Source organism: Trypanosoma cruzi, genomic scaffold (assembly GCF_000209065.1).
Source record: "Trypanosoma cruzi strain CL Brener 1047053516595 genomic scaffold, whole genome shotgun sequence".
Taxonomy (NCBI): domain Eukaryota; phylum Euglenozoa; class Kinetoplastea; order Trypanosomatida; family Trypanosomatidae; genus Trypanosoma; species Trypanosoma cruzi.
The window spans coordinates 90,653-118,598 of record NW_001849440.1 but is presented as its reverse complement, the minus strand read 5'-3'; the positions used below and the strand labels follow the sequence as shown (position 1 = coordinate 118,598).

The 27,946-nt window shown below is 46.1% G+C and overlaps 10 protein-coding genes and 1 pseudogene across 10 annotated transcripts, besides 36 other annotated features; all 11 read left to right on the top strand.

The window, feature by feature from the left end:
• Positions 1–51: part of a sequence feature (T-rich) that runs on past the window's edge.
• Positions 1–27,946: part of a sequence feature (heterozygous, Esmeraldo-like haplotype) that runs on past the window's edge.
• Positions 247–271: a microsatellite.
• Tc00.1047053506525.120 (hypothetical protein, conserved) lies at positions 409–2,676 on the top strand (the record flags this gene model as incomplete). Its single annotated transcript, XM_809637.1, has 1 exon — positions 409–2,676. The coding sequence occupies one exon, from the start codon at positions 409–411 to the stop codon at positions 2,674–2,676; it is 2,268 nt and encodes a 755-aa protein (XP_814730.1).
• Positions 661–721: a microsatellite.
• Positions 1,385–1,409: a sequence feature (AT_rich).
• Positions 2,814–2,837: a microsatellite.
• Positions 2,996–3,042: a microsatellite.
• Positions 3,302–3,368: a microsatellite.
• Positions 3,562–3,598: a microsatellite.
• Positions 3,712–3,752: a sequence feature (GA-rich).
• Positions 3,805–3,842: a microsatellite.
• Positions 4,050–4,071: a microsatellite.
• Positions 4,123–4,161: a microsatellite.
• Positions 4,330–4,365: a sequence feature (A-rich).
• Positions 4,430–4,464: a microsatellite.
• Positions 4,628–4,667: a microsatellite.
• Positions 5,001–5,022: a microsatellite.
• Positions 5,729–5,764: a sequence feature (AT_rich).
• Positions 5,869–5,965: a sequence feature (A-rich).
• Positions 6,151–6,195: a sequence feature (T-rich).
• Positions 6,350–6,378: a microsatellite.
• Positions 6,411–6,431: a microsatellite.
• Positions 6,484–6,507: a microsatellite.
• On the top strand, positions 6,517–7,074 carry Tc00.1047053506525.104 (clathrin assembly sigma-adaptin protein complex 4, putative; the record flags this gene model as incomplete). Its single annotated transcript, XM_809641.1, has 1 exon — positions 6,517–7,074. One exon carries the CDS (start codon positions 6,517–6,519, stop codon positions 7,072–7,074), a length of 558 nt encoding a protein of 185 aa, XP_814734.1.
• Positions 7,148–7,170: a microsatellite.
• Tc00.1047053506525.90 (hypothetical protein, conserved) lies at positions 7,582–8,478 on the top strand (the record flags this gene model as incomplete). Its single annotated transcript, XM_809636.1, has 1 exon — positions 7,582–8,478. The coding sequence occupies one exon, from the start codon at positions 7,582–7,584 to the stop codon at positions 8,476–8,478; it is 897 nt and encodes a 298-aa protein (XP_814729.1).
• Positions 8,848–8,870: a sequence feature (AT_rich).
• On the top strand, positions 8,932–10,290 carry Tc00.1047053506525.80 (N-myristoyl transferase, putative; the record flags this gene model as incomplete). The annotated part of the gene is made up of 1 exon (XM_809635.1): positions 8,932–10,290. The coding sequence occupies one exon, from the start codon at positions 8,932–8,934 to the stop codon at positions 10,288–10,290; it is 1,359 nt and encodes a 452-aa protein (XP_814728.1).
• Positions 9,908–9,927: a microsatellite.
• On the top strand, positions 11,432–15,652 carry Tc00.1047053506525.70 (hypothetical protein, conserved; the record flags this gene model as incomplete). Its single annotated transcript, XM_809634.1, has 1 exon — positions 11,432–15,652. One exon carries the CDS (start codon positions 11,432–11,434, stop codon positions 15,650–15,652), a length of 4,221 nt encoding a protein of 1,406 aa, XP_814727.1.
• Positions 11,758–11,780: a microsatellite.
• Positions 15,825–15,888: a sequence feature (A-rich).
• Positions 17,923–17,943: a sequence feature (AT_rich).
• Positions 18,593–19,603, top strand: Tc00.1047053506525.50 (hypothetical protein, conserved; the record flags this gene model as incomplete). The annotated part of the gene is made up of 1 exon (XM_809633.1): positions 18,593–19,603. One exon carries the CDS (start codon positions 18,593–18,595, stop codon positions 19,601–19,603), a length of 1,011 nt encoding a protein of 336 aa, XP_814726.1.
• Positions 19,750–19,781: a microsatellite.
• Positions 19,824–19,864: a microsatellite.
• Tc00.1047053506525.45 lies at positions 19,943–20,416 on the top strand (annotated as a pseudogene).
• Tc00.1047053506525.40 (syntaxin 5, putative) lies at positions 20,693–21,685 on the top strand (the record flags this gene model as incomplete). The annotated part of the gene is made up of 1 exon (XM_809632.1): positions 20,693–21,685. One exon carries the CDS (start codon positions 20,693–20,695, stop codon positions 21,683–21,685), a length of 993 nt encoding a protein of 330 aa, XP_814725.1.
• Positions 21,704–21,789: a sequence feature (CT-rich).
• Positions 22,544–22,576: a microsatellite.
• On the top strand, positions 22,597–23,997 carry Tc00.1047053506525.30 (hypothetical protein, conserved; the record flags this gene model as incomplete). Its single annotated transcript, XM_809631.1, has 1 exon — positions 22,597–23,997. One exon carries the CDS (start codon positions 22,597–22,599, stop codon positions 23,995–23,997), a length of 1,401 nt encoding a protein of 466 aa, XP_814724.1.
• On the top strand, positions 24,485–25,615 carry Tc00.1047053506525.20 (protein transport protein sec13, putative; the record flags this gene model as incomplete). The annotated part of the gene is made up of 1 exon (XM_809630.1): positions 24,485–25,615. The coding sequence occupies one exon, from the start codon at positions 24,485–24,487 to the stop codon at positions 25,613–25,615; it is 1,131 nt and encodes a 376-aa protein (XP_814723.1).
• Positions 25,816–25,854: a microsatellite.
• Tc00.1047053506525.10 (hypothetical protein, conserved) lies at positions 26,127–27,638 on the top strand (the record flags this gene model as incomplete). Its single annotated transcript, XM_809629.1, has 1 exon — positions 26,127–27,638. One exon carries the CDS (start codon positions 26,127–26,129, stop codon positions 27,636–27,638), a length of 1,512 nt encoding a protein of 503 aa, XP_814722.1.
• Positions 27,486–27,524: a microsatellite.
• Positions 27,814–27,865: a sequence feature (CT-rich).

The following is a 27,946-nucleotide window of genomic DNA, read 5'->3' as shown; positions in this document are numbered from 1 at the left end:
AAAGAAGAAGAAAAAAAAAAAAAAGAGAGTGAGAGAGAGGGAAAGAGAGGAGGACCTTGCGATTTTGTCATTAACAAGGGCAGGAATTTGTGTGTACACGGGGGTCCGGCCGTATTTTGTCTCTGGTTTGTATATATATATATATGGAATGCGTCTGCTGCGGTTGTTTTGTTGTTTTTAGTTATTTAATTTGTATTGTGCTTCATTTCTTTTGTTGTTTATTTATTTATTTTCTTGTGAATGAAGTTTTTTTTTTTTTTTTTTTTTTTTTGTTGTTGTTGTGTGTGTGGAGTTACGAAGGGAGTGGGGTGGGAGTTTAAAGTTAAAGGATTAAAAAATAACCGGAACGGAGTTCGCGAGGGAGTTGAGGAGGCGGAGTGCACAGGGAGGGAGTAGTTGGAAGAGTTAATGCGCCGCAGTAGAGGCGTCTCCCCTGACAACAGTTGTCGCGGCGGGGCGGGGGGTGGAAGCGGACGCAGTGGTGGGCGTGCTCTTTACTCCCACTATAGTCAGGGCCACGCGTCCCTATCCTCACCACCGTCGCAGCCAGGCGCAGCGGATGTTAATGAATACACCCAGGAAACGCTCTATTCCACGTCAACGATGCCACTGCAAGGGAGGGCTGATAGTTACAGCTCCTTTTTTCGTCAGCATTTTTCGCACCACCACCACCGCCATCACCAACGGCGTCAGCTTCATCATCAGCAACAACAACACTACCGAGAGCAGATGATGCCCATGACTTCCATGCACCATAGCCGAACTGAAGCGACAATGACGGATTCCGGCGTGGTTGCTGATAGTCTTCACTCGAAGCACTCAGAAGCTACGAGCACTGACTTGCCGTCAACAGTAGTGGGTGAGTGTCCTCATGATACTCCGAAGGAAGGGAATGCGATGACATTACATCGGTCGGTTGTTTCTGGCTCCGGCAGTACTCCAATTTGTTCAATTGATGTGATGAGAGGTGGGGAAAGTCTTTTGCGACGATCACTTCAGTCATTGTCAGTGCCTAGTCCCTCCGGGAAACAATGGGCCCGTGTTCTTTACAATGACAGATGGCCTGGCGATGGTAGCAACTCCAATAGTGGGAACTGTCAAGAAGCTTGTGCTGAACCCTGTGGCCTTTGGGAAGAAAGCGGCAATATTACAGTTGCAGCCTTGGCTCCTAGTGCAACTCCTCAGCGAATACAACAGCAACCGAAACAAGAGGCACATGCGTTTTTACCGAAGGATGAAAGTTTTCTGACGATCGAGTTGCAATGTCATCAGCAGTCTCCTTATGAACCAAGCGAAAAATCTTTTTCGCCTCCGTTTTATCCTAAAGCGGCGGGAGTGACAAACACAACGACCCCATGGCGATACACCGTTGCCCGCAGGGATCAATATTATAATAATAATATTTTTTTGGATTTTGGTGAGGCAAGTACTTCACTGGTTGAAGCAGCTGCGATAACGGCAATACCCGCAACCCCTCTGGAAGATATCAGTGTACTACAGACAACCGACAACTGTGAAGAAGAAGAAGGAAAAGCTACTAAAGAAACGGCATGTTGGAAACAGGAACGCCAAAAACCACAACACCATGAACAAAGACAAAGTGAAGGTGATGGTTCCGAGGGTTTGTATTATAATTCTTTATCGTCCGCTCAGTTGGGTACGACACACTCTTCGGATGGGGTGGTTGTAGCCCGCCCGGCACAAAAGCAGTCATCAAAAGAATCGCAAAGACTAGAGCATGAGACGAATATGTATCTTGATGAGATGAGTACAAAGTATCTTCTTTCTCCTCAGCCTGAGTGTTATGCTGGTCGTATAACTTGTTGTGTAGACCTCGATAACACGTTGGTGTATACGTTTTCGCGGCCTCCATCATGGTGGGATTCGGAGAACAATCCACTGCACCTTGAGGTTGAGGTTGGATCGTCTTTTGAAGGGAAAGAATCTAGTATCGAGAGGAAGAATTGCGGCGAAGACAGCACCCCTAAGTCGCTTTCTGCTTCGTCTTCACAGTATTTAGACTCTGATAGTGGCATTCATGTGGTCAGACCGCCACCACGAGAACGAATGCGTCCACAAAGTCGTGATCGGCATTATGTTTGCATTCGACCATACGCGTTGGAATTTGTTCAATTCTGTCTGGATAAGTTTGAGCTGGTTTTTTTCACTAGTGGTACGGAAGAATACGCGCGTCCCATCTTTGACCGTCTAGAACCAAAGCGAGTCGCTCACCGCTTTTACCGTCAACACTGCACAGCGTGCGGGGATGGAATGTACATGAAGGATCTTTCCATGCTAGGACGTCCGCTTGATCGTGTTATTCTTTTTGATGACCGCGGACCGGATGTAAGCTTTCAGCCCGACAACGTGCTCTTCTGTGAGCCCTTCATTCTTGAGGGAGTGGATGATGCGTATAGCCTTGCTACAAAAGATAATGAGCTGTGTGGATACATGGAGTTTCTTGAGATGCTGACAAACTTAAAGAGGGACGTTGTGCTAAAGGCGGTGCAAGTGTATCAGGAGGAGGTGGTGAAGGGGACGATGATGCTATTAAACGACGAAATGCGAGCAATGGAGAGCGCGGCCGGCGCGGGCGTGGGTGTAATGGTGGAGAGAGAATCCGTAGCCGAGAATGACGAGGTGAGTTGCAAGGAGGGGGAGGAGGTGCGTGAATAACAAGTGGGAAGGAAAAAGAGCGGCACAATAGCCAAGGAAAGCCCGAGGGAAACTAGTTAATCCGCCCTTCTCCCTTTTCCCCTCAACAACAACAACAACAAAATAAAATGAAATGAACACAAGTAGGAGGGAGGCACACACACAAACAAACAAACAAACAATATATATATATGCATAAAATAAAAAATAATTACAAATGGCATGACAATAAACACACAGAAAGACCAGGTAAAACGTTACAAGAGAAGAGGACAGAGAGTGAAGGGCATTGCAACAAAAGAATTTGTTGACAGTGAAGATGAAAAGCATACGACCGTGTTTTATTTATTTATTTGTTTGTTCTTTTGTTTTTCTGTATGTTTTTTTTTTAAGAGAACTTTATTTGTCCATTTGGAACCCAAAACGCAGCAACAACAACAAGAGGGCGCGTAGAGGGAGTAAAAGGAGAGGGAAAGCAACAAAAGAAAACGGAATTAAATTTTTGTACATGTCTCTTTCTCTCTCTCACTCACTATGTGTGTGTATACATGTATATATGGCCGATGTTAATGTTTGTGGGTATCTGTTTTACTCTTGAACCAGTGTGAGTGGTGAAGGAAAGAACAGCATGCCTCTTGTTGGGCCGTATATATATATATATATATATTATATATATATATACATGTATGAGATGTACATACATCTATGTATATCTGCCTTTGTTTTTTTATTTTATTTACTTTTTTACATCACGGAGAGGGGTGCAGCACACGTTTGTATGCACGGGACGCGAGAAACTGAACTTCAAATGGGGGGAAGTCGTTTTGAAGTGTAATTTGCGATGACGAAAATAAAGACGGCAGTCGATTTTTTTTTTTTTTCTTCTTCTCCCTTTTGTCCGTTCTTTTGTTGTTGTTGTTGTTTTTGTTTTGTTATTTTTGTTTGGCGGGGAGTGGCGGGGGGTCTACTTTTTAGTTGCTTTTCAGGGAGCATCCCTTTTGCACTGCGTTTTCCCCTTAGATGTGCATGTCGTTTGCGCCTCATACTGCCGGCCCCCTCTCCTTTCTCTCTCTCCCTCTCTCTCTTTGTTTTTCTCTTCATGTATTTCACTTGTTTCTTCTCTCTTTTGCGTCGTATGTTCCTTCTGCCTTTTGTTGTTCTCTTTTTTTTGTTTTTTTTTTTTTTTTGTACGCGACGTTTGCGGGCTGCCTTGTCGTGTTGTTTGCGACAGCAGGGAGGGGTAAATTCTCTTCTTTGAGCGGGGAATGTGAAAAAGAAAAAGAAAATAGAGAGAGGGATAATAATAGATGGTATGAGTGCAAGGAATGACTGTATACAAGCGTGCTTTAAATTTTTTTTTCCTATTTCATACTACCGCACTCTTCCCGTTAACCTTTTTTTTTTTTTTTTTTTTTTGCCTTGTACGTTTGTGGATGTTGGGAGGCCATTGATATAACTTTATTTTTGTATCTATACATCTATACATCTATATATATATATATATATTTGTTTTGGCTGGCTGCCCTTATTTCAATATTCCTGCTTGTTTGTTGTTGCCTCCACGTAGTTTTTTTTTTTTTTTGCGGCACACATAGGATCATGTGGGCATGATCGCTGAATGAATGGAACGGATGCCGACAGCATTAAATGTTAAATAGGGATACGGATGTGGTGTTTTTTTTTTTTTTTTTCCTTTTCTTCTATTTCTCTGTAGATGTATTTTGGATGCGATTTTCTTGCTCAACGCGAATGGTGATAATGTTTGTTTGTTTGCTTATTATTTTGTTATTTATTATTATTATTATTATTTTTTTTTTTTGAAGAGCTTGTCGAGGAATGAAATGAAATGAAAAGGACATGTCGCAATGAGGGTTGTCACCGGCTTAATTTATCACAGGGGAGGTGTTGCCAATGTTGTTTGGGTGCATCTTTCCCTTTTTTGAGGGTTTATTTGTTTTTCTTCTTTCTTCGTAAAAAAAAAAAAAAAAAAAAAAAGAAAAAAAAAAAAGAAATAATTTATTTTTATGTTCATATTGTTTCTGTCTCCAGGCGGGATGTATGTTGTGGTTGCCGTGGCGGTGCGTTGGTTGCAGGGGAATCGAGCGTAGAGAAATCAAGTAAATAAACCGCAACAAAAGAGGGGAATTCCGGTCTGTCTGTCTGTCTGTATTTGTGTGTGTGTGTGTGCTGCGAGGCGCATCCACTGCTGTTGCTGTCGTGATGCGCCGGAGGAATGCGTCCTCTTTATTTATTTATTTATTTTCTTTTTCCGCGCATTGTCTCGAATATTTCGTGCTGTTGACACGTGTTTTAGATCTCTTTTTTCCTTTTTTTTCCTCCACATAATATATATATATATATATATATTATTCATGTATACATGCCGCCATCATGTGAGTAGATATTTGTATATATGTGGCCCTAAGGATTTCATTGCCACTCCTTATGTGGACCAGCATTTAAGCCCAAAGAGAGTATTGCTAATAATTAATTTGGTCCCTTTATTCAATTGCTGGGCCTACTGGGTGGAGTGAACTTTTTTTCTCTTCTTTTTTTTTTTGTGTGTGTGCCACGCGCTTTGCCAGTTTTAAGCGAGCATGGGGCGAATTGATGCGGACGAGGGAATCATGTGAGACAGTGGGAAGGGATGTGGTGTGTTGGGGTGTGGGGCAAAAGGGGGAGGTGCACAGGGAAGGAACACTGCTGAGTTTTGGTGCTGTCCGTGTTTTTTCCTTGCATATATATATATGTATGTATGTGTGGAATGGTTTTCTTTTTCCTGAGGATGGCATTGTTATTTTTGTAATGGCGATGTGAATTGATGTGGGGGGTTGCATGTGGCAAAGGAATGACATGCAGTGGGGAGAAGGCTGCCTTGCGGGCAGAGAGAGACTTTGAAGAAAATAGAAATTTTTATGTTGGTGGTGGTGGTGGTTTTCTCTTCAAAGGCTCGGCGTGTCTGTTCCCTTCGATTTTGTCCTCATGTTGACACCGTTGACATTTACCTCCTTCCTACTGTTGCTGTTGTTGCGGCAAATGTCTGACTGCAGGAAGAGGGGGGGAGGTGTTCACGATTTATTATTTGTTTTTATTATTTTTTTTTTATTTTGCCTAAATGTTTTTACCGTGTCCCCGTCTTTATGTATCTGTCTCTGTTTCTCTTTCTTCTCCCTCCCTATGGCTTGATATTTTGTGTCATCTGCTGTCAGTCTGTCTTTTTTTCCTTCTTTTTCGGTATTATATTTTTGTCGATTTTTGTTTGTTTATTTGCCGCGCTTTTTTACATTTTTTTTTTTTTTTCCCTCTCTTTATGTATGTGCGTGTGTGCGTGTGTGTTTTTGCTCACAGATACCAATGGGGGTGCATCCTGTGGCGCCCCACCGTGCATGCATTCATGGGTGAATGCGCGTTGAGTTTTCTTCCCATTTCGACGCCTTACGGAAGGGCCGCAAGAAGACGACAAGAGCAGATGAATTAAAAGGAAGGCAATGAAGGAAGAAAAGAATAGAAAAAAAGAAAGAAAAAAAAAAAACAACAAAAGTTTTGTTGATTATTTTTATTATGTTCATTTTTATGCGGATGTTGTTATTGTTGTTGTTTTTTCCTTGTCTTTCCCACTGCCACCAGAAGGAGAGGGGAAAAATCAAAAGAAACGATAAGAGTTTGGTGTTTTCTTGAGGAAAGCTGGAGGGGTTTATTGTTATTATTATTATTATTATTATTGGTTGCCACTTCCGCATCTACACGTGTCTAACATTTTTATTTTTATTTTTATTACTATGCAGCTGCACCAGCTAGTCATATTAGTGCAATCCCACCCACGCATTGATATATATATATATATATATATATTGCAGCAGGATGGGGATAGAGTTTTTTCTTGTGGTAAACAAACAGGGCCAGACACGTCTGGCGCAGTACTCGTCCTTTATGTCGATTGCTGAGCGTACCGCTCTTGAGGGCGAAGTTGTTCGAAAATGTCTACAACGACGAGAATCGGATTGTAGTTTTGTTGAGCATCTGCATTATAAACTTATCTATCGTCGCTATGCCTCCATCTTCTTTATTGTTGGCATTAAAAACAAAAGCATCTTTTCTACGTCGGCAAACGCCAATGGTGGGGCGGCGGCAGGGAATTCCTTAGGTGGTGCGCCAGTGGCACCTTTGGGGGAAACTGGCAGCGGCACTGACGAATTGCTGGAGGAAGGGGAGTTGGCGATCTACGAATTTATCCATCTTGTGGTGGAGACATTTGATAAATACTTTGAGAACGTCTGTGAGCTTGATGTCATGTTTAATGTCGAGAAGGCTCACTTTATTCTTGAGGAGATGCTTGTAAATGGGGGAATAGGGGAGACGAACAAGCTCCTAATTCTGCAACCAATAGTGCTGATGGACAAAGAGCCTCGTAAATTGTAAATGTGGAAGGGGAGGACACAACATTTTGTGCGTGTTGTGCTTGGCCATGTTCGTTTGCTGTCTGCAATGACGTTTTATTTATTTATTTATTTATTTTTATTTTTGTTGTTGTTGGTTCTTTGTTTGTTCAGTCGTTATCGCCTTTTATTCCCACATCCCATTCAACTCAGGCACCACCACGACGCCCCCTCTCATCTTTTTTTTTTTTTTTTTCTGCTGCAAACAGAGTATTGTGGGGAAAAACGAAAATTTTTTTTTGTTGAATACCGTCAGCTACTCTGTTTATTTATTTTATTTGTTATTTTTTCTTTCTTATTGTAATTTTGAGTGTGTTTGGAGAAAATCTCATCTGGGGATATCTTCTCGGTGCCACACACATCGGGAGGAGGCAAAAAGGGTGACCGGACTTTGGGGCGGGGGGTCTGCAGGATATCGTACAGACGACTCGTGGGGCGTTGCGGGAAGAAGCGGAGCGTGTGGAAGGAAGAAAGGAGGGAGAAGAAAAAGATGGTGTTGAGGCAGATTGAGGTTCGCACCACCCACGACAAAGTGCTGGAGGCCCGTGAGAATGCCTTTATGGAGTCGATCGCAAGGGAGAACGAAAACCCTTTTCAGCAGGCAGCCGACGCTCTGCTTGGTGCGGTCGGCCGGTTGTACACCAACTATTTATATACGTCTGGAACGTTGCTCCTTGCTTGGGCCTGGTGGGGGCTCTACCCACGCTACGCACGTTTTCGTCACAAGCATGTTGTACGGTTTCGGCGTAAGGCACAGTCGGAATTTCGCCGATGGTTTTTCTACACGCGGCATATACCAAAATGGGACAAGAAATACCTTCAGCGTGTGGAGTTACCGCGTCGGATGCCACATGGGACGCCTGCGGCGCGCAAATCCCCGCAATGCACGCATTCAAGTGTAATTTTGACATCATCATCATCATTGACCTCGTCGCATGATACAGACGCGGGGGCAGTAACGTCTGAACGTCATGAATCCGCGAGAAGTCAAGATCCTTTCATTGCCGTTCGTCTCACTGATGGAGCTTCCTTTGCAGGAGGATTCCGTGAGCAAATGGAGAGGAATGTTGCTTCTGGCATATGTGACCTCAATGAGTCTTTGCAGCAGCAATTAAAGGAGGGGCGTATTTTAAGTCGGGAGGCTGTGAACCCAGATGTTTTGCAAGGAGAAGTGAAGCAATTGGTGAAGCAAGCGGGCGGCATCGTTGTGCTGAAGGAGACCCATGAGACACGGCGGTCTGTACCGGTGGACCGAGAGATATGGTGGGTGTCTTCAGAAGAGGCACGACGACGACGGGAATGGTGGTTTTGGTTGCAGGTGCTAGTGGCCGCCCGCATATTAGAGGATCTGCTCGACATGCCGGAGATGCCTGACCTTGTGCAGTGATCTTCTCAACAACAAAAATGGATGAATAGGCGAAGTAAAGGGATAAAATGTGGTGGAAATCAAAACAAAGGGTTGGGGTATAGAGGGGATTGGAATGGGTGAAGTGAAACTCCGTGGTACCGTAGTGAAGACTCTGCATGAGGGATATCTGTCCGTAACCAATGGTGTGCATTGTCGATGTTTTTTTTTTTTTCTTTTTTTGTGCTCCTTGACTATCTCTTTCTTTGAGTGCGTTTATGTATTTGTGTTTGGAGAGATCTACACACCTGTCGTCGCAAACATTTTGGTTTGTTCTCTTGTATTGCTTTGCTGACGGGGAAGGGATTAGGAAGAACGAATATCTATTTATCTAATATAATATATTCGAACTTTATTTATTTATTTATTTTTTTGGTTCCTGTGGGGACGTATTAAATAGAAGAGTAATTTTGGACTTGATCGCCTTTTGAAAGAATGGCAGAAGAGGGTTCGGGTTTACATCAGTTCTGGAACACGCAGCCTGTCCCGCAGTCGAGTATTGATGCGGCCGATACGGTGGGGCCGCTGGAAGCAGCGGGGACCGTCGATGATGTCCCCACCGATCCGGTGGCAATCGCCTCAACACTGGAGTGGTGGTCCCCAGACATGGATAACAAAGATGATGTACGTGCCATATACGAGCTTCTGCGCGATAATTACGTTGAGGATGTTGAGAGCATGTTCCGATTTAACTATTCGGAGGATTTTTTGCGCTGGGCGCTTACCCCGCCGGGGTATCATAGCTCATGGCATGTGGCGGTCCGGCGTAAGCGTGACCAAATGTTGATGGGGTTTGTCTCTGGCATTCCAGTCACAATGCGTATGGGCGCCCCAAAGAAGGTACTCCAGAAAAACAAGACCACTGAAGAAAAAGAGCAAGGGCCGGAGGAGAAGAATAATGATCATAAGAGTCAGGCGGAGGAGCTTTACCTCGAACCTCGTAAGATCTGCGAGATCAATTTTCTTTGTGTGCATAAGTTATTGCGGGCGAAGCGGTTGGCACCGATTCTCATTAAGGAGGTAACACGTCGGGTGCATCTGATGAACATTTGGCAGGCTGTCTATACTGCTGGCAGGTTACTGCCGACACCGTTTGCGACTGCCGACTATTACCATCGCAGCTTGAACCCGGAAAAGCTTGTGGCGGTTGGATTTAGCGCGATACCGCAGCAATACCAAAAGTTTCAAAACCCATTGTCCATGATAAAACGCTTTTATGAACTTCCCGCCAAACCGAAAACACGTGGTCTTCGACCAATGGAACCAAAGGACGCGCCACAAGTAGCGAACTTGCTGCGAAAGAAACTTGCCACATGTGACGTTGCCCCCGTATTTACCGATGAGGAGGTGGCTCATTACACTCTGCCCCGTGAGGGTGTTTTGATGAGCTACGTGGTAGAGCGTGAAGTCAGTGGTGGTGGTGGTGGTGGTAGGGTTGATAGTAGCCGCGGCAAACAGAATGATGCTGGGACACAGAAGCAAATTACAGATTTCTTTTCATTCTTCTCACTTCCATCTTCCATTATTGGAAGTAGCAAACATTCCGTTTTAAATGCAGCCTATGTGTTTTACAGCGCCAACACAACAATTTCTCTCGTGCATCTAATGAGCGATCTTTTGATTGTAGCGCATCAACAAGGCTTTGATGTTTGTAACGTTGTGAACATTATGGACAATGGTGATTATCTAAGCGAACTCAAGTTTGGTCGAGGAGATGGTAATCTGCACTACTACTTCTACAACTGGTCGTACCCTATTGTGCAGCCAAGTGACGTGGGATTGTTCATGCTATAGGATGTGGGCGGAATTTAGGAGAGAAGTGCTCCTCTGTCTGCGCGTCTGTGGGTGGGCAGGTGGTGGAATACATGATCGGTTTGATAAGGTTATTTTGTGCGAAGAGACGGAGGGAACCCGCCTGAATTGGGGAGAAGCGGATTGAATAACAAGCAATGAAGTGGGAGGAAGAGGAACCATAAAAAGTGTTTAGGGGTTTGTTATGATGGCTGTGCAAAGAGAGAATGGGAGTGAGGAGGAACATTAGGAGGTTTTTAACTGTTGTTTATGTTCTCTTTTACGTAAGTATCATGCTGTTTTCTCATGGGGAGCCGCAGATAGCAATTACTGCGCTTTTATGGGGACGCAGAGAGGTTGTAGAGGTGGTGGCTTGTCGCCCCGCTAAAAGCCCATGAAGTACATACAACCATATACGGACATAGTGAGAGCGAAAGGGAACGACAATATATTCAGAACGGTGATTAATCCCTCTGCTGGATACGGGGAAAAAGGAGGGCTATGTTGGAATGCACAGTGATATTCCATTAGAAGCATGCTCATCCTTGACGGGATATTCGGGAAAGGGGATGCTTATATTAATTTTCTGAAAAATGAATTTTTAGCAGTTTCTTAACACAATGAGGTACTTATTTTTTTTTTTTTTGTCGTTTACATAAATTACCCTCGATAAATTTGTTTCCCTTCCCTCCCCTTTTATATGTTGTTGAGGATACGAGCAAAGTAGGAATATGATCGTATCAAGGGGGCGCATACGGGAGGTGGACCAAGGGCGAGTGAAAGAATCTATGACCTGTTGGAGCTCATTGAATGACGGCGCGTCTTGTTGATTTCCCCTTATATTTATATATATATTGATTACCTGATATGAATATATGCATACATGATTTTTATTTCTTTTTGTGGGATAAACTCTCGTTTAGGGGGGGATGCTGGGGGGTACTGAAACAAACTGCCATCTTTTTCTTCGTTTCTTTCTTTCCTTTCTTGTGTGTATGTCAATTTGGAGGAATATAGGGGGTGGAGGGGATAGGGGGCCCCAGCCAGAAGTATATTTGGGAGAACAAAACAACGAGGAAAAAAAAAAAAAGGGAACGAAGTTTTTTTGTAGATCGCCTCTTGGCCCTATTCTCTTCTGGAGAGGATGCAGAGCGGCAATAACGGGGTACCGCTTCCCATCTCGGTAACGGTGGTGCGGCAACAGTACTATCCGCGTGTGCCCCCAGAATTGCTTCTGAAGGAGCATGCAGGGAAATTTCATCTGTCAGGTTTTACAACAGCGTCTCTGCTAGACGCCATTTCACCGCGAGTGAGACCTCAATTACCACCCTTTGTTACACAGAAGGATAACATTGTTACGGCGAATGACGAGTTTACGTGCTCTCTGATTAGGGAGAATGTGAAGCGACCGCCCGTGCCGTGGGAAAACATTAAGAGACCAATTTCGGCTACCCAACGGTTTACGAAGAAGGCGGCGGCGGCGGCGGCGACGGAGACGAAGCGCCAAGCGAACACCGTGCCTCCATCATCAGCCATACCGTCGTCTTCTGCGAAAATGGGAAACGAGTTTCCGAAGGAATGTGATGAATTTATTTTTGAAGAAGCAACTGCATCGTATCTCACTGCTGTCGAATTTGTGCGAAAGCCTTTGAACTGCAATAATGATGAAGTAATGACGGGGCAGAAAATTGACGCAGGAAAAGAGCAATTGCAATCTCTTCAAGGGACTTTGTCAAATGACGTCACAATGGAAGAACGAGAGTCGCTGTGGGGGTACAGTACTGGGGCAGTGGTGCTTGTTAATTTGCGTTCCTACGCCGCTGATATTCGAAGTCGTCTTTATTACCAAACAGCTTCAACGCGAGATCAATGTTTATATATTGAAAATAGACTTGACATTGATGAAGAAACTTCTTTTGAAGATTCGGACGCTTTCTCATCCGTTGCCGAGGAGCAGCAGAAAGCCAATCCTTCAGAGAATGACGGATATACCCAGGAGCGTGGGATTTTTCAACTTGGGAGTGAGAAAGCCCCACGTGGTGTGTTGTTGCTGGGATATCATAATGTTGGTGGAGTCTGCTCTTTAGTGTATGATTCCCTTAATGATCTTGCAATATCTGGTGGGGTGGATGGCACATTGTTTGTATGGGATTTGCATCAACGATACCGAGGGGCGCTGAGAGAAAGGTATATGAAAGATGAAGAAGCGAAAAACATGCGCCCTACAGGGCAATTTGCTGCTTATGTGTATACGCGGCGTTTGACCCAGCGTCTTTCTCATGCCCATAAGTGTGCGATCAGCTCTCTTGCCACGCACTGTGAATTACTGATCAGTGGTGGAGTGGATGGCACTGTAAAAGTATGGTCGTGTTTGGAGTTTGCAGATTTGTCTTCTCGTGCTACACTGCCGCAGTATGTTGAACAACAAATATTTACTTGCAATGGATGGGTACGGCATATTTGGTCGGCTCCAGGACGTAATGTACAGGGAGAGGATGTTTTTGTTACGGGCGAAAACGGCTTTATCATTGGCTTTAAAGGACGTACGGTTTCACAGCAGCCTGTCATACAGACATTAGAAAGGGAGAAGAAGTTGTTAAATGCCCTTCGTAAATCAGCAGTGGCTCCTCTAACTCTAGCATTTGGTCTAACTCGAATTAGTAGAGCTGACACCGCAAACTCCGTACGTTTTCCCACTATTACGAAACCTGGGTTGGGTTCTGGAAGCACCAATACAAGATTGCCAAAGCCGGCGACCACTGAGAAGGAGGCGACAAAGCTTCTTCAACTTGGTATTATTACACGAGCATTATGCCTTACACGAAAATTGCAAACCATTGGTGAGGAGGCACGTTTAGCAAATTCACCCGTACACCGTCACTCTGTGCAAGTTGAGAGTACAAGCGCCATCACGCGTATTATTCCTTTGGTGGAGCGTAATTTATTTATAGTATTGGGCTATAGTCCTGTGGTGCGATTCCTTGATATGACTCGCTTAAGTGTGGCGGCGGTGGTAATACACCCGAGTCTGAGCGCAGCAGCAGGTGAGGGGAAAATTGATGACCTTCAAGCAACTTTTCCAGATAATTCCCAAGGAGTTGGAAAAGGAAATATGAAGAATACAAGTAGTGACGACTCGCAGAGCAAAGGACGGCGGATGTTGGGGTCTAAAAATGGCAGTAGGGGCAATGCGGAGCCTTTGCGTTTTTTAGATGTCTTGTATATTACTTCTTATGATTATTTAGTCTTATTGGACAATCGAAACACCGTCTATGTGTGGGACAATGTGGAGAACAAGTTTCTTGCCTCATGGAAGACTCCTGATACCAAAGAAATTGGGAAGCAAAAGAATGCACTTCGATTATTGCCTTGTGGCACACGTCATTATGAAGGTGACGAACCCATTGGTGGAAAACGGGTAAGTGCCCATGTGCAGTACAGGCCCAAACGTCGTATGGCGTGTTTTTACGAGCAGGCAGGCGCTTTAGGGGAAACTTTGAGGATGGAGGAGGATGCATCAGGAGCGATCACCATACCTTTTTTCCTTCTGTGCTCCGTAGGCCTCGAGTTGTGTGGTGTGGTGATTGAGGCCCAGGCACGACTTGAGGTGAAGGCACACCACGACACCATTGTAGGGATTTTTCTTCGCCAACCTCCACTTCTCTATTTTCAACGGGATAATGATAAAAATAAGACTGAAGAGAAACTCGAGGAAGCCGACACCTTTGAATTGGATGGATCCAGTGAAAAAATAATGAGCAGCGTTAGCCAAATGTACATACCCAGCGCATTCACTAGGAGAAGCACTATTTTTACTGAGAGCAACAGAAGCAGGAAAACCACTGAAAAGGCAGATTTTGCTTTTCCAACTGAATGGCCTCCTAATTCTCCAAAGAAGAACGAGGATGATGCTCGTATCTGTGTGCTATCGTGCTCAGCGGATGGGACGATTTGTTTTTGGGGAGGCTCTTTTGAGCTCCTTACGGTGTACGATCAGCGGAGTTTTTCTGAAAAAAACAACGAAGTTTGCACCACCGTTTCACACAAACTCTTTGAGTTTGACGGCATCGTCTCCCCCTTCGATGCCCCGCCCTGCACCACAACGAAGAAAAATGGTGTGAAAAATAATGTTGAGCATAGTGAGTGTATTGATATCACAAGTTTTTACTTTAGCACACGATGGAATTTGGCTGTAACTGGGCACGATGATGGCAGTATTCGTTACTGGCCCTGTGGGAAAGAACTTGCAACTTGTGTTTGGCACAAGGGGCTGCATCGGAATGCTGTCTCTGGTCTTTTGGCAGCTCGCGTAATGGAGCGGGTTGACGTGGTTGGCGCATTGGCGCGGATTGGGAGTATTTTTAAATCTTTGGAGGCCATGGAGCCAAATGAATTGCTTGCGTCTATTTCTTTTGACGGTCACTTGGCTGTGTGGGAGTACCCTCAGCAATCCAAAGCACAACTGCGTGACTGCACTCGAGTTAGTTTTAACGAACTTCTTTGCATTGCCTTTGATGAAGTCAATGAATTGTTTGTTATTGGCGATAGTGCAGGAACCATTAGTTCGTGGTTTGCGAAGGATCTTGGGCCACACCGCTCCATTCCATCACGGCCTCCATCCCCATGGCGACCATCAACCGCTGTCGCCCTTCCGGCTTCATTTTTTGAACAATCACTCGGTACGAGTTCAAACATGTCGAAACGTCAACAGCGTCGTGGCACTCGTGGTAGTTCTGTTCTTTCTGCTGTTCCGGAAAAACAACAGGAAAAGAAGCGAATTGAACATACCGAAGCTGTGACGGCACTTATTGTGGATGGTAACTTTGTCTTTTCAGGCGGTGAGGATGGACGTGTTTTTTTGTGGGATCTTCGTATTGGTGTTCTCTTACGGGAATATTTCTTGTTGCATGATGTAGACGAAATTGCACATCATTGTAGAAAGACGATGTCAGCCTCAACCGACTGTAGCTCTATGTGCAGCAAGGAAAACAATCCCCGTTCTGTAGTACATATGCATTCTTTGGATTCATTGGATGTAAAACCGTATTCGGAAAATGTTACTTGTATGGTATTACTTAAGCGACGAAACGGTAACTTCCTTGTTGCCACGCGCGAGGGTTGGGTCTATCACTTTGAGCAGAGCGACTCATATCCTCGCTCCACATATAAGCATCATTCTTCTGTGAGATGTATGTGTGTTTTTCAAGATGGATGCACAGATGATGATGATGCTGTAGGTGACAATGATCTTGCTGATGAAGGTGACGTTTATTCAGGGATATCCCGTGCGTTTGAGGTGGTGGTTGGGGATGATGAGGGGAAAATGGCTCTTATAAGAGAGTCATACTTCTTTTCTACCGTGTGAGTACAGCATTCAAACAATAGCAATCACGAAGATGAAGATGAAAAGCTGGAACACTTTGTCATTGGCTGGCGGAATGGAGTGTCCATCGTCTTATCTATTTGAATGCGAGGTGATACATTACCCTGTTTTCTTGTCTATATATATATATATAATTGCATGTATATTGTATAGTTTTTGTTTCCCTTTTCTCTCAATTTTCTCGTTTTTGCGTTTGTTTTCCTTCTTTTTCTTTTATTCCTGTGAGGTGGAGGATGTTTTCTGAGCTTTTATGGCGTTGATAAGGGATTTTAACCCCTTTTTTTCCTTTTTTTTTTTTAAATTATTGGTTGCTGTTAGCCGTTGTCTTTTCTCACTCAATGACCCACATCAAGATCCTCAAAAGTCTGCATAATTGGAGCGAAGAAGGGGGTTTAGGCTGTTGGCACCTTCACCCAGTCGACAGGACACAAATTTTTTATTTATATTTTGTGCTTTTCTTTTACTTTTCTGATTTTTGAGGGTGAATTTTTTGGCACCCGTTTGAGAGAATGTGGCGGGGGATGAAGTGCCCTGCAGCGCCTTAAAAGGGTCTGGATGTGCATGAGTGTCATGTGGGGTTTCGCATCCCTGTTTCATCATTCCAGGTCTGTAATCTTGTGCTCTTGCTGTGGAATCATTTGCAAGACGAATACAACTTCGTTTGGCTTTTGAATCCCTCCTTTTTTTTTTTTTTCTTTGTTGTTGGTGCATGTTGTGTATTTCACTACCTTGTGTGGGTCTTTTCTTTTTGTGGTTGTGTTGCATCTGGTGAGGCTTTGCTTTTCGCCATTCTGCTTTTTTGTTGTTTTTGTAGTTGTTGCTTTGGTTTATGGATCCTCATTGAACTTCTAGCGGTGACGGCCTCAATGGCAGGAGGTTTGCACGCACGACGACGTTTGGGTTTGCAGGTCCTTTTTTTTTTTTTTGCTGACTTTGTAATGGCGTGCTTTTTCGCGGGAATGTTGCTTGCGGATGAGGCGGAATTAAAAGCGATGGCGGGGGCCGAAGTGGAGACGGAGTCCCGGCGATGGATGGACACGTACATGGAGACGGCCTCCGCCATCATAACGGATCTGACACCAGCCCCCCAGCAACAGCGATGAAAACACGGAAGAAAAAGGCGACTTCTGTGAAGTGATGGTGAAGCGGATGTGGGGGGAGGTAATTTTGCTTTAGTACAATCCTGCCCTTAAGAGGGCGCTGCCATCGCATCGTCGTCGACACAGGGAGGTAACTTTGGGGAAACCCGAGGCAAATCAAAAGTGCATTGTTTGTTCTTTTAGTGTCGGATTTGGGAACCGTGTTCAGGCACTTGCCAGCGTCTTAATTGCGGCGTCGCTGTCGGGACGTGTGTTTCTCATGGAGGACCGGTCCACTCCGCTGAGGTCATTCACAGCGGCGTTCCTCCAGCCAACACTGCTCCCTTTTGTCGAGCATGGGAATGCATCTCATGAAGCTTTTCGTTACGAAAGCCTGCGGGTGCTTTTTTGGTTTTTTAAACAATGAAAGCGCTTTTCGTGTGGAGAATGAATTTATGTTTTGAAGCTTATTTCCGGTCATGTCACTCAGCCAACTTTGGGAAACTTTACCACGATGGGTTTAGAAGGCCAAACAGTTCAAAAGGGGTGGCTCTCTTTAAAGATGGTGGTGCGAAAATTATTATCCGTGTGAGTCGTGACAAAAAGCTAAGACTTTGGAAGCACTTTGCATGTGGGGACTCTTCTGAAAGCCGTGAGGTTGATTTTTTTCTCTGGACAGAAATTCATCTACATCTGGAGCAGTCAATACTTTCTTCCACTCCCTTTACGTCAAGAAGCACATAAGGCCTTTTGTGAAGGCGTGGTTCACCAGGGATTCATTTTTCTCATTGTTGCCGTAGATATTTCTTCCATCAAGGCCTGTAATGTATTGCGTTTTGCGTTCCATACAGTTGAACACCTTGTTGAAAAGAAGTCACTACGTGGGTATGCATATTCGTCCATTTATGCGGCATGAAACATGTCGCCTTGCTAAATTGTTTTTTAATTGCGTGTACAAATGCGTTAAAAAGTCACCTTCGCCTCCTGCCCTCTTCTTGACCACCGTGTATCGTGAATTAAATAATTATTTGGGTGCGCGTCTGCTCCAAGGTGGGGACCGTGTTGTTTCCTTGAGCTCCGATCAAATAGGGGTGGAGCAGAGCACCGGAAAGGGCTCAGTTCCAGAGTGAGAGGCTTTGGCAGATGTGGTTATGTTGTCATGGTCGAAACATCTTTTTTTTTTTTTTTTTTAATCTCCAGACTCGACTTTTGGATTTCTTGCCGCGGCGGCTGGAGAAGTTGAATCCATCACGTTTGTGAGGGGGCGACAGACATTTTTTGCGGTAAGTCGAAAAACGTGCGTTGCGTCCAGTTGAACTCAAATGCAGTGGTGGAACCGTGTTTCGCATCGTGGTTTAGACTGGAATTCATCCGGAAACGCCGTCACGAGATGGGGTGCGAGATGAGCGACTTACCTTCGTGGTCACTTTATTCCGGCGCAATTATTTGATGCCCTAAAGAAACTGTTCGCACTGTCGTGGTGGCAGGCGGCTCTGGTAGGGACCGACCCGCTAGACAAGGTGCTCTCCGCCGCTGCCCTGTGCCTGAAGATTTCACTCTTCATGTTCACCTCTACTCACCAGGCACTCCCTGTTGTTGCCCAACAGAGGCTTCTTATGCATTTGAACATTTTTTCTTTTTCATCTTGTTGTGGGGCAACGGTGGCTGTAATTAGAAGTACAACGACATATATGTATATGTGTTGTGCACCTGGTGACACTTCCCATTTATGTACTTTTTTCTCCCTCTCCCTGAGAGACATTTTTTGGCGTGACGCATGTGTTTTTTTTTTTTTTCTTATCGCTGTGCTCTCTTGTGAGGCAAAGTGGAGTTGGCGTTTGTGATGTGCGAGGGAGTCACGTCTGACGAAGCGCTGCATCGCTTCGATTTGCTTCGGCAACATCTTTTTGAGGAAGATGATGCCTGGTACGCCATGCGAGCGGAGGAAAACCGGCTGCTGTATGGAGACACAGTTGGGAGAAAACCCAAAGCTACCGCGAGCATCCCACAGAGAAGATATTTCAACTGCTTTTATGATTCATTCAAGCAACGTGACGATAAATTTAACCTCAATATTCTCAGGGAGGTGCTGCAAAAGGAATGGGCGGAGCGCGAGAAGTTGAATGAATATGAAGAAGAGGAATTTTATTCCATTTGTCGCTGTGCGGGCAATGCACTGGGTGTTACTGCGTGGAGTCGTCGTTATCGCACTTCGCTACCGTTGGTGGGGGCGGAGGAATTTGGGCGGAGAATGATAGTAACTGAATTCTTCGCCATGCTTTTGGAGGCTGTGTTTATCTTGGAGGGTCTTCATCGCCGAACGATTTCATTTTTGAGGGAACCTCTTGCACGTAAGGCCATTGAAGGAGATGAGGTACATAAATGGGTAGAAAGTCGACGATGTCAGGTGGAGCGAGAGCGGCGAGAGGAGTCCATGTTTGAAGCAGAGGAGCGTCAGCGTGAATTGGCCTACCACGATTGGAAGAGGCAACAGGCATACCAGGTGTACTTGTTTGAGAAGAGTGAGGAGGAGGAGCGAATGGATGTAGAAAGGCTTCAGCGTTTTCACGTTGGCATTATTTCGCAGATATTCCGTAAAGAACATATGGAGGCGCAATATCATCAATTGCGGTATCAAATGAGAAAGCGCCTACTTTCTGCGGAATTGTCACGGCATATCATTGGGAATGAGGCTACAGAACGGTCTAACATTATGGTCTTGCAGCACGACCAATTCTGTACTTTGCAGGCAGAGGAGGTAAAGAGTTTTCTCTGGACGAGACGGAATACGTTGTTGAATGAGCTAGTGGATCGGGAGCGTGGCGGCGAAGGATGTGTCTATGCGTACATGTAAACTACGAAGAGAAAAAAAAAAAAAAACAGTAAATTGAAAGAAGGAGACAAAAGGAAAGCATGAAGGATTTGAATCTTTGCTTGGAAAATAGACGAAACACATGAAGAGAAAAACAACGGCATCGGGATGCATCATATGTTTTGGCTATAATAATAATAATAATAATAATAATAATAATTGTTGGATTATTTGCCTGTTTCCACATCTTCATCTTACAGATTTGTTTTGTTGTTGTTGTTGGTTTTGTTGTTATAGCTCTTGAAGTGTCAGGAATTTAACACTTCACATTTTACTTGCCCCATTTTTTTCTGCGTGTGTGGACTGCTGAATGCCGAGGGAATGGCGACGACACCCCAGTTAACTTCCTCATTGGATTTGCTACGCCCTCAGCTAAAAGGTGTTCGCGCTGAGCATGGCGCTTTGGTGTCCCTTCGCGATGCTCCGGCGTTTGAAATGGTGATGCGACTCAACCAGCGATACAAGGGGAAATTGGTCACCGCCATCATGACGCAGAACGGCGCCCACGATGCACCCAAATCCGATGATGACGTTCAGCGTAATTGAATGAGGCGAATTGCAGCACGATAAACGTCGTTCGTGCCTCGGAGGAAAAACGTTTAGTTTTTGTGCCCGAAGCATATGAGGCGTTTCTCGGAAATGAAATGCAGAAGTGGCTGGATCCCTTTTATGGTCGCAATGAGGCTAACAAGTCTAAGCGATCTCGTGCTGAAAGGGACATGTTGAGTAGTGATGAAGAGGAATTTACGGGTGACGGAATGGAGGACGACGAATACTCCTCCTTCTCTGAATAACACCCCGCCCCAAATAAGTTTTTTTTTGTTCTGTTTTTGTCGTTTTTGAGGCAATATCCATTGGACCGCCTCCAGTTTTTGTTTTTGTTATTTCTATGCATCCGAATATCCGAATTGTTTTTTTTTTCTTTTTGCAGCTCTGCACATTGGAAGGAAGGAGGGAGAAGGGGCGCCATTATTTATATATAATTTGGCCTTCTGCCGTGTGTACAGAGGCGGTTAATTGGAGTTGTAACATTAAACGACGATAAGCGAGGAGGATCCGTGTCGCCTGCCGATGGTGGTCCAGCGCGATCGTTCCCATGAACTCTACAGTTTGTTTGAGGGCATGAAGGGTGTAGGTGGAGCGAGCATTCAAGAAACGTCATCCACGGCTTTTTTGTCGGCTGAAGGGGATACGCCGCGACCGCCACACTCGGGTTTACATTCCAGCAGCGAAGTGCAGCTTTTTAATCGATTTGCCCAGGCGTTTTCAATGGATCTTGCTAAGGTGTCGGAGTCAATAATGCGACTGACGAAACTCACTCAACGGCAAAGTGTGTTTGAGGACCAGTCATCAGAAATAACGGGGCTCACACAAGTGGTCAAATCGTCATTGCAGAGGCTTCAAACGGATTTGGAAACACTGGAGGAGCTCAAGCAGCGGGCGCTTGTTGCACAGAAAACAGCGGCATCCAAAAGAAACGGTGGGGCATCCGGTGAGTCCCATAGTCTGTGGAATTCGGGTGGAAGCGCAGATTCTGTTGTCAGAACCTCTGCAAAGCATAGTGACACGGTGGTGGATACTTTGCGAACACGACTTGCCCGTACCGGACAGGAGTTTCGGACCACGCTGCAGCAACAAACGCGGGCGATGAAGGACAATGCACAGCGCCGCAATATGTTTACGACGAGTGAACGTATGCAAACATTTGAAAGTGCGTTGTTTCAGGATCAGGAGCGGCATCAACTTCAACGACAGCAACTAATGTCAGGGACTAGTAATGCGCAGTACTACAAACAGCGTGCCGAGGCAGTTCGGGAACTTGAGGCCACTGTTGTGGAGGTGGGTGAACTATTCAATGACTTTGCACGACTTGTGCACGAGCAGGACGAGGTTGTTCTCCGAATCGACACAGACGTGGACAATGCGCTGCGACACGTGAACGCTGGAAGTAACGAGTTGATGCGATATTTGGCAAACTTAAGCTCAAACCGTGGCTTGATATTAAAGATCTTTGGTATCCTATTCTTTTTTTTGCTATTTTTCGGTCTGGTCATTGTGCGTTAGACCTCACCGAGGATTATGGATAGAAAGGGTGGGATGGTGGGAAAGAGAGAGAAGGAGAGAGAAAGACTAAAGAGGAGGAGGGGAGAAAAACGAGGGAAGGGAGATGTGGAGTTCGATCATCTGCCCCTTTTGTTTTGTTGTGCAAAACTCCCCTCTTGTTCGACTCTCTTTGTGTGCATTCAGGCGAGTCAGGGGTGTGTGGGGGGTAAAGGAATAAGTAGGCAAGCCGTGCGGTGCAGTGTTTGTCTGCGCGTGGAAGCGAGTAATGGCTGTGGGCATCTCCTTATTTATCCTCACTCTACCAAACACGAGGCATTTGGGCGAAGAGGCAAGTGGAGTCAAAAAAAGAAAAAAAAACAGAAAGTTGGTAAAACTTTTGTTTCTTTTTGCCTTTTTTTTTTATCTTCTTTTGCCTCTCTGATTCTGTGGACCCGCAGCACCCTCTTTCTCTCAGACTCTATTTTTCTGTCTATTTGTTGGGGATCTGTATGCATCAACTTCTCCTCATTTATTCTCTTTACCATTGATACCCTGCAACGCGGAGCAGTGAGGGGCTGAGTCCTGTAGTTGTGGTGGGCTCCCTCCGGCTTTCCCCTTTTTTTGTTGTTGTTTTGTGTTTATTTCTGCGTGCGCGTTGTTGCAGTGGCCGGCTGTGTGGCGTGAGAGACAAACTGAAGGGCACCGAAAGTGACGGGGTTCTTCACTGCGTGTCGTGCTTTTTGTTTACGTCGAGTGGGAGGGGGCGAGAGGCGAGCACGCAGAGGTGGTGCAGTTCCGCAGTTATTGAAGGGGAATATTGCAACTTTAATTCGACGGTTGAGACAAGGGCGGAGAGAAGGAGGGGGCCGCGGCGGTAGCGAACAGGAAAAAAAAGAAAAGAAAAGAAAAGAAGGAAGAGAGCCGAAAGGAAAATGATTCACCCAAAGTTGTTGGCTTCACAAGAACTTTCACTCCGACGCATTACTGTGCAGCAGCAGGGCTTCACCCCTCCGTTTGCGGGCAATGACGCGAACAATATGAGTGCGCCCATCAATAGTGCCAACGCAAGTGTGTGTAGTGCTTCCGTTCCCCGACAATCGTCAGTTCGCAGTGAGTTGACATCGCCATTGACTTTCAACAGCACGGGGTCGACTTTTTCTTCGATTCCTCTCAACAAAACCGTTTCCTCGTCCTTGGATCCAATTACAGCGGGCGGCACGAATAGCACAGCACCGGCTTCTATTGCGCTTCCGAAGATAAGCGTGCGTCCGGAATGGGAGTCTGCTCTTGCGAATGCAAACCCATTTGTGTTTTCGGGGCAAAAGCTGTATGGTTCTCAACTGTCTACGCGACGTCGTGTAAGGGTTCGGTATGTTGCGGATCAATATGATCGCCAGTGGATCGCGCAAAGAGAGACACCATCGAATTCAGTGACAACAAAAGGCAAGACTGGAAGTATAGACTGCTCAACGACTCCTTCGATATCTGTCTTGTCTTCATCGTCGTCATCATCATTGCGTCATAAAATTTCACTTTCTCTTCTGGAGGATCTTATAACCGCATTTGAAGTGGGCTCCTACGGCAATCCTGAGATTCCTGTGCAACGACAGCCGGTTTCAAGTTTTAATAGTGTCTTGGCAACTGGGGCAGATGCATCAGTGGTGGAAGAGGTGCGTCAATACTGGTTAGGAAAACGGCAAGCCTTGGGTGGTAATATACCATGTATTCCATCTCTCCATATTAATGTTCAAGAAGATAACCAAGTGTCTTTGTGCCACAACGATATTCTTCAGCTTTGTCCCCTTCCCTTTAATCATAGAGACTGGTCAATTGCAGTCTTGCAACGCCGTATTCCAAATGTTTCTGAGGTGAAGCTGGCAGAAGCAGACATGGAGGAGGTTAAGACTGAAGAAACAGGATCCGTGGGACGAAAACGTCGACGGTGTGACACCGACAAGGTCATGTCGGATGAACTTTTCAGTGCCAAAATGATGAATGAAGAAACGGCAGCAAAGAAGGAGCGCCATGCACTCGTGTCATCTGCGTTGAAGGTTGCGCGGGCGGTATTGGAACGTGAAGAGAAAAAACTAGTTCACACACATCTAACCCTTTATGAGTTGGCTCTTTTGCGGCAGGCTGCGATGGAAGGGTACGACTCCCTAGAGACAGGTGTCTCCACGTCTGCCCGCACACCCTGGGCGAGTGACGAGGCACTGCAGGAGGATTGGATGGATGAGGATGAGGCGGGGACGGGAATTTATAGTGGCATGGGAAGTGGACTTGTTGCGGCGGCGGTGGAGAGCGTGATGGCCATTGACAGAGGGTCGTATTGATCAACGGTGGTGGTGGTGCTGGTGGTGTGTTTATGAAATGCGGGAGAGAAGGCGGAAACACGCAAACACAGACACAAAACAGTGTGGGGGAGTGAGAAACAGACAGGATGCACGTGTGGCTGGTTGGAGGGAATACCGACATCCGTTTTTTTTTTTTTATTGTTGTGTTGTTGTGTTGTTGTTGCTGGTTTGTTTGCCCCCATCCTTTGAAAGGGTAATTTCACGTTAGATGAGATTCCTTGATTTTTATGTTTTTCTGTTGGGAGATTTCTTTTCTTTTTTTTTGTTTGATGAAAATTAGGAGTCTTACGTTAGTTGTAACACCTATTTATTCAATCTTTAGACGTCAATATCTGCTTTTTGCGTTGGGAAGAGAGGAACTTTAAAAGATTCCATCAATTAACAGCAAGCAGCCAAAGAGTAATAAAGAGAGAAAAGGGGATAAATTAGTAACTATATAAATATACGCTTATTGTCACGGTGGGAGATGCTTCGCTCGCCGCAGCCGCGCTTTCCACAGCACGTTCCTGGTGCTTATCCACCTCAGCAGCAGCAGCAGATGCCGCCGCAGCCCCAAAGCCAACCACAGAGGCCGATGAACGCGCAGCCTCCGGCACAAGCGATTCAACAGCAGCTGGAACATCAGGATGTGGTTCACGATACACAGTTTGATTACTACGGGCAGCTTCTTGCGACTGCAAGTTCAGATCGCACTATAGGCATCCACGTCGTTCAAAATGGTCAGTTGCAGCGTATTGCCACACTTGCAGGCCACGAGGGACCGGTGTGGATGGTAAGTTGGGCACATCCTCGTTTTGGCATGGCTCTCGCTTCTGCAGGCTACGATCATAAGGCAATTATATGGAAAGAGATGTCCCAGTCTTCGAAACAGTGGGCTCCGGTACATGTTATTGACTGCCATCACGGCAGCGTGAACGCTGTGCAATGGGCTCCAGAAACCCCAATGGTAGCGACAGCCAGCAGCGATGGAACTGTGGCGGTGACCGTGTTTGAGGGTGGCGTTTGGCGTGACAGCCTAAAGCTCAGCAACAATAGCAACAACATTGCTCATGCAATGGGGGCGACGAGCGTTTCCTTCGCACCAATGCGTCCATCGCTGGGCGGTGCCGTGTTGTTGGCGTCTGGGGGTTGTGATTCGCAGGTGCGCTTGTGGTGTCTGCAGGAAGGAAGTCCAGTGGCAAATTCATTTGAACTGTTGGAAGTTTTGGAGGGCCATACGGATTGGGTACGTGATGTGGCATTTGCCCCTCTGTGTGCTGCAACCAGACACGCGGTTCTCGCCTCTTGTGGACAAGACAAAAGTGTTATCATTCACCGCAAACCATGGGACCAATTAGGGGCACTCATTCAGGAAAGACAGCGAAGCAGTAGTGCAAACGGGCCGCAACAGTATTTACAGAAGGAAAGTGGCGGCATTTGGGAACGCAGCGTGGTGCTTTTTGACGAGCCTGTGTGGCGCCTGTCATGGTCCCCGGCAGAAGAGGTGTTGGTGGTAACAACAGGGGATTCTGAGGTCTACATTCTTCGCGAAAACGGGGAATTCACGCAGCCATGGCTGAAGACACCCCTCAGCGAGTACCAATCTGGAACACGGTAGAGAGATGCGGGTCGAGGCATCACAAGAAGAAGAGGGGGAAAAAAAGTAGGAGAAAATCACGACAAGTGAGGGAGCAGTGAAGCATTTTTTGCGAGGGAGGGAAGGGAGATGCCACGCTTTTTTTTTTGTTGTTGTTTTGTTTTCCTTCAAGAATGATCGAATTTGTCTTTGAAGAAGAGGCAAAAGGGGGGAAAAGGAGATTTTTTTTTTCCTCTTTTCCTTTTTTTTTTTTTTTTTTTCCTGTTTTCCGTTTTCCCTTATATTTGCGACGCATGTTTAATTGACAGTTATTTAAAGGACACTCTGCTCGCGGTGAACGCCTCATTTTTTAATGCACTTCCGCCTCGGTGGCTTGATGGACGTGCTGTGTACGCATCCACGTGGCCTTCAAAGTCTTTGCTCTTCTCATCTGTTGGGCCTTTGTGGAAGCTGGTGAGGGGAGAAGAGAACCCACGCTAACTCAAAAGTAAGGAATTAAATTTTTTGTTTTGTAAAGCCGGCGGAGGAAGCCATGACTAGCACGGAGGCTGCTGCTGTTGTTGCTGCACCGAGCAAGCGCATGCCGCCGTGGCTCTCGATGCCCGGCGGCCCGAAGGAGCCAAACTCCGCTGCATTTCGCGCCAAGATGTCAGCTCTTGCGGAGGAGAAGCGAGCCCTGCTGAATGAGGTGAAGCAGCTGCGGGCATCGCTGGGTCCACGTGAGGGACGCGAGGAGTCGGGCAAGGAGCTTGATGGGCTGCGTCAGCGCATGGGCGAGATTGATAATCAGCGTAAGGTGGAGCAGGAGATGCGGTTTAAAAAAAACGAGGAAATTCAGAGGATTCAGAAGCTGCATGACGAGCGTGTGAGCCGACTTCGCGAGTTGTCGGACGACTTGGGCGGATTCACGACAATAAAGGAAATCGACGACGCCATTGCATTTGTAACTCGCAGGATGGAGACAAGTGGTGGTGGCCTCGGTGCAGAGAAGCGCGCGGTGCGGCAGTTGAGTAAATTGGAAGAGGCGAAGCGGTATCTGGTTGAGCTCCAGCCACTGACAGAAGCCATCACAGAGGCGAAGCACCGTGAGGCAATGCTGCAGCGTGAGTGGCAAGAAATTAATGAGCGCATTCGCAACCTCCGGGCAGAATATAATGAGCAGCGGGCAACGAAGCAGCAGAAGGAGCAAGAGATACGCAGCAGTGGGGTGAATCGAGCAGAGATCTACAAAAAGTGTGAGGAGATTAACGGCAAGATTACCAAACTAAGTGGGGAGATGGATCGTCTGCGTGAAGAACACAACAAAGCCATGGAGGCTTGGAACACATGGCGGGAGGAGGCCCGCGCCAAGTATATTGCCAAGATGGAAGAGGAGCGAAAAGAACGGCGGCGCCGGTACCTGGAGCGCAAGAATGCAGCGAAGATTGAAGCCAAGCGGGCGCGGGCGCTTCGCCGTCAAAACCCATACGAAGCAGAGATTGATGCGTGCAAGACACTGCTGCGCTACATGCAAGACCAAAAGGTCATGGTACAGCGGGAGGAGGTAGAACTCGCCCGAAAACGTGCCGCCGCGACGTTTGACCCTACAAATTTTCTTCCTGAGGGTGCTGTTCTGCTGAATGACGGCAAGAAATTCTCTGAGCCCCACAAGGCCGCCCCAGGTGGCAAAAGCAAAACGAAGCAGAACCAGAAGCAGAAGTCAGAGAGTGCCCCTCCAAAGAATCGTGTCTTGCAGCACCCGGAGGATAAGATTCGTCTTTTTCAACTCATTAATGAGGAGCCACCCGTAGCTTTGTCTGCCATTGATGGCGCTATGGAGACGATTCGCTCCAAACAAAAGGAGTACGAGAGCCACATCAAGACAGGCGAGCTGGAACTCTCCAGCGATGACGAGGAGGAAGAGGAGGAGCAGCCGCAGGAGGAGGAGGAGACTGCTGCTGCTGCAACCGAAGAAGTGCAGAAGAAAAAAGATGAGGTTGAGAAGGAAGTGACAGCCGACAAAATCGGCTTAGTCACACAAAATGAAGAGACAGTCGAAGCGTGAAAACAAAACCAAAATGAAAGGCAGGATGAAAAAGAAAAGAAAGAAAGAAAAAACGACTTCCGGGTGTCGAACTGCCGTAATGATGGGCTTACAATAACCGCAAAAACACAAAACTTTCACCCTCTCCGTCTCATGCATGCGGAAGGGGGCTAAGAAGATCAGACATGTGGAAAGGGGAGGAATAGGAAAAAGAAGGGAGGAGGAGGAGGAGGAGGAGGAAAAGGAGGCATGGAGAGGGCGAGAAGTCGTGCAGTACGTTCTCACTTGTGCCACGAAGGAAAGAGTTGTCAATTTCGCGCGACTGCCTG